General features: G+C 58.7%; 1 protein-coding gene across 1 annotated transcript in view; it reads left to right on the top strand.

Moving 5' to 3' along the window:
* Positions 1 to 2,350, top strand: part of LOC113203123 (E3 ubiquitin-protein ligase goliath) — a gene marked incomplete at its 5' end in the record, with an annotated part of 7,450 nt that extends 5,100 nt beyond the window's left edge. Inside the window, 4 exons of the mRNA XM_052272902.1 lie at positions 1,031 to 1,148; positions 1,317 to 1,388; positions 2,010 to 2,092; positions 2,217 to 2,350. Coding sequence (XP_052128862.1) covers positions 1,031 to 1,148; positions 1,317 to 1,388; positions 2,010 to 2,092; positions 2,217 to 2,331 — 388 coding nt within the window. The remainder of the gene's footprint in view (positions 1 to 1,030; positions 1,149 to 1,316; positions 1,389 to 2,009; positions 2,093 to 2,216) is intronic.

The following is a 2,350-nucleotide window of genomic DNA, read 5'->3' as shown; positions in this document are numbered from 1 at the left end:
GGGGCGGGGCGGGCAGGCTGGTCGAGGTGCGGTGCGTCGCGGTCGGGCCGGGCGGCGCGGAAGGCCGGGCGCGTTGCGGGAAGCCCTCAGTACACTCAGTGCTGCACCGCACGCGTGGTCGCTCGTCCTCCGACGGCGTCCTCCGACGGCGTCCTCCGACGGCACCATCCGGACGCCTCCGGTGCCATGGCTACCCTCGGGCACGCCCTCAGCCAGGTCCTCGGCGCCCCCTCGTCGCAGAGCCCCGAGACCGTCAGCAAAGGAGAGCAGCCACCATTGTTAGTATGTTGTGCGAGGGAGGACGACTCGCTGCCCTCGATGAGCGGTAAGCGTGGGAGTGCGAGAGGGGTGTCCTGCTGCGGTCTCACCTCCACTCTGCTCCTGGCCGGCGGTGTATTTGTTGTGTGTTGTGCTGCCCCACGGGCCGTGGCCTGGCATGCATGGCCCCTCCTGCCGCTATTTCTGCCACACGCGACGAGCGTCCCCACCGCGGTCCCCTCCGTCACCGCCCCGCGGGGCTGGGCTCCGCCTGGCTCTGCTGGCAGCGCGCCTGAACGCGGTGACACGTTGGGTGACACCCTGACCCCGCCAAGTCCACCCGGGCCGGGCTGGGCCGGGACCACGGAGCCAAAACCACCCCTCTTCAAGAGCAAACACGTTCCCTAGCAGCTCGCCGAACTGGCTACCGCCGGGCTGGCTGAGTGCCACTTCGCGCCACCCTGCGCCCAGGGCTACCGCCGCGCTGGGCTACTCGAGCGCCGCCTCAAACTCGATACCAACAAGATAATATCAATAATAAGCAGTAAAGTCCGGCCAGTGAGGCCACCTACCTACCCACTAGCGGAGCTCACATGCCTGCATGATTGTTTTGCTTCGAATGGAACAAAGGCCTCTGGGTCTCAGTTTAATGCCGGTATCATTGAGCTGCGGGTGTGTTTGTGCGTGGGTAGAGGAGGAGGGGGTAGAAACATCTGTTTACGTGTTCATGCTGGTCCATGCCAAAGTACAACTTTCTGCCCTTCTTTTGCAGGACCTCTGTGCTGTTCGTGTCAGTGTCCTTCATCGTGCTCATGATCATCTCCCTGGCCTGGCTAGTCTTCTACTACGTGCAGCGGTTCCGGTACATCCATGCCAAGGACCGCCTGTCGGTTAGTAGACTGGATTCGTAATTTTTGTTTTGACAAACTTGTTGAACTTTGATTGACATTGAAAAACATCTGGGATCGTGTTTGGCGGCGCGAACGACATGACGTGGCGAGGTCCACGCGCTAACCAAGCCATTTTCAAAACATCCTTTTTGTTTTTACTTTTTACAGAGAAGGCTGTGTTCCGCGGCCAAACGAGCGCTGTCAAAAATCCCGACTAGAAGACTGAAAATTGACGATCCGGTGAGCAAAACAATCTTGTACGGTAGTCGTGACACACGCGCCACCTGACGCGAGTGCAAGAGAGTCGGTCGCCGGCGTCGACTTCACGCACCTAAAGCAATGTCCCGGCGGGTCCATCGCCACTGTACGAGAGGGTAACGCAGCGCCGCGCATGCAGACAGTTCCAAATCGAGTTAACGCGCACCCGCCGCATGGTCGCGCCGCATTGCAATGCGCAGACGCGTTCCGGCTCCGTTCGTTTTCCCAGATTTTCTTTTTTTGTTTTTCATTTTCGGTTTACATTGTCTCTTTCTTATCCTCTACCACATCCATAACGCTGACATATATTTGAATATATTCGCACTGAAGTCCATAGTGGGGGGCGTAGCGGTTTTGTCTCACCGGCGCCCGATCCGCTCGCCTAGGCTAAGCCTAGGCAGGCTATAGTTGCTACCTCGCGCGCTCCCGCCGGGGCTATATGGCCACTCCATGGCCACGGCACGGCCAGACTGCCGCAAGGCCTTGTCCAAAACCCGACCCGGTTCATAAACGGCCGGATAGCTTAACGCGGCGCGCGCGCGCGCGCGGTTCGACGAACGCCCTGGGCTGACCTTTACGCGGTTTGTTTTGGTGGATCCTCAGGAGCTGGTGGGGGACGGCGACTGCTGTGCCATCTGCATCGAGCGTTATCGCGTGGCGGACGTCGTCAGAGCGCTGCCCTGCAGGTGGGTTAAAGGCTGCCGAGCAGACTGACGAGCAGACTGCCGAGCCTACTGGTGGACGTACTACTCGTGCCATCGCTGCCCCTTGGCAACGCACTCATACGTTATGTATCTGTTTTGCTTCCAGGCACGAGTTCCACAAGTCGTGCATTGACCCGTGGCTGCTAGACCATCGAACATGCCCCATGTGCAAAATGGATATCCTGAAGCACTATGGTTTTGTCGTGAGTTTCAACCTTTAAAAAAAAAAAAAAAAAAAAA

This window comes from Frankliniella occidentalis, unplaced genomic scaffold, assembly GCF_000697945.3.
Source record: "Frankliniella occidentalis isolate FOCC.00 unplaced genomic scaffold, Focc_3.1 Scaffold229, whole genome shotgun sequence".
Taxonomy (NCBI): Eukaryota; Metazoa; Arthropoda; class Insecta; order Thysanoptera; family Thripidae; genus Frankliniella; species Frankliniella occidentalis.
This window is presented reverse-complemented; position numbering and strand designations above follow the sequence as displayed.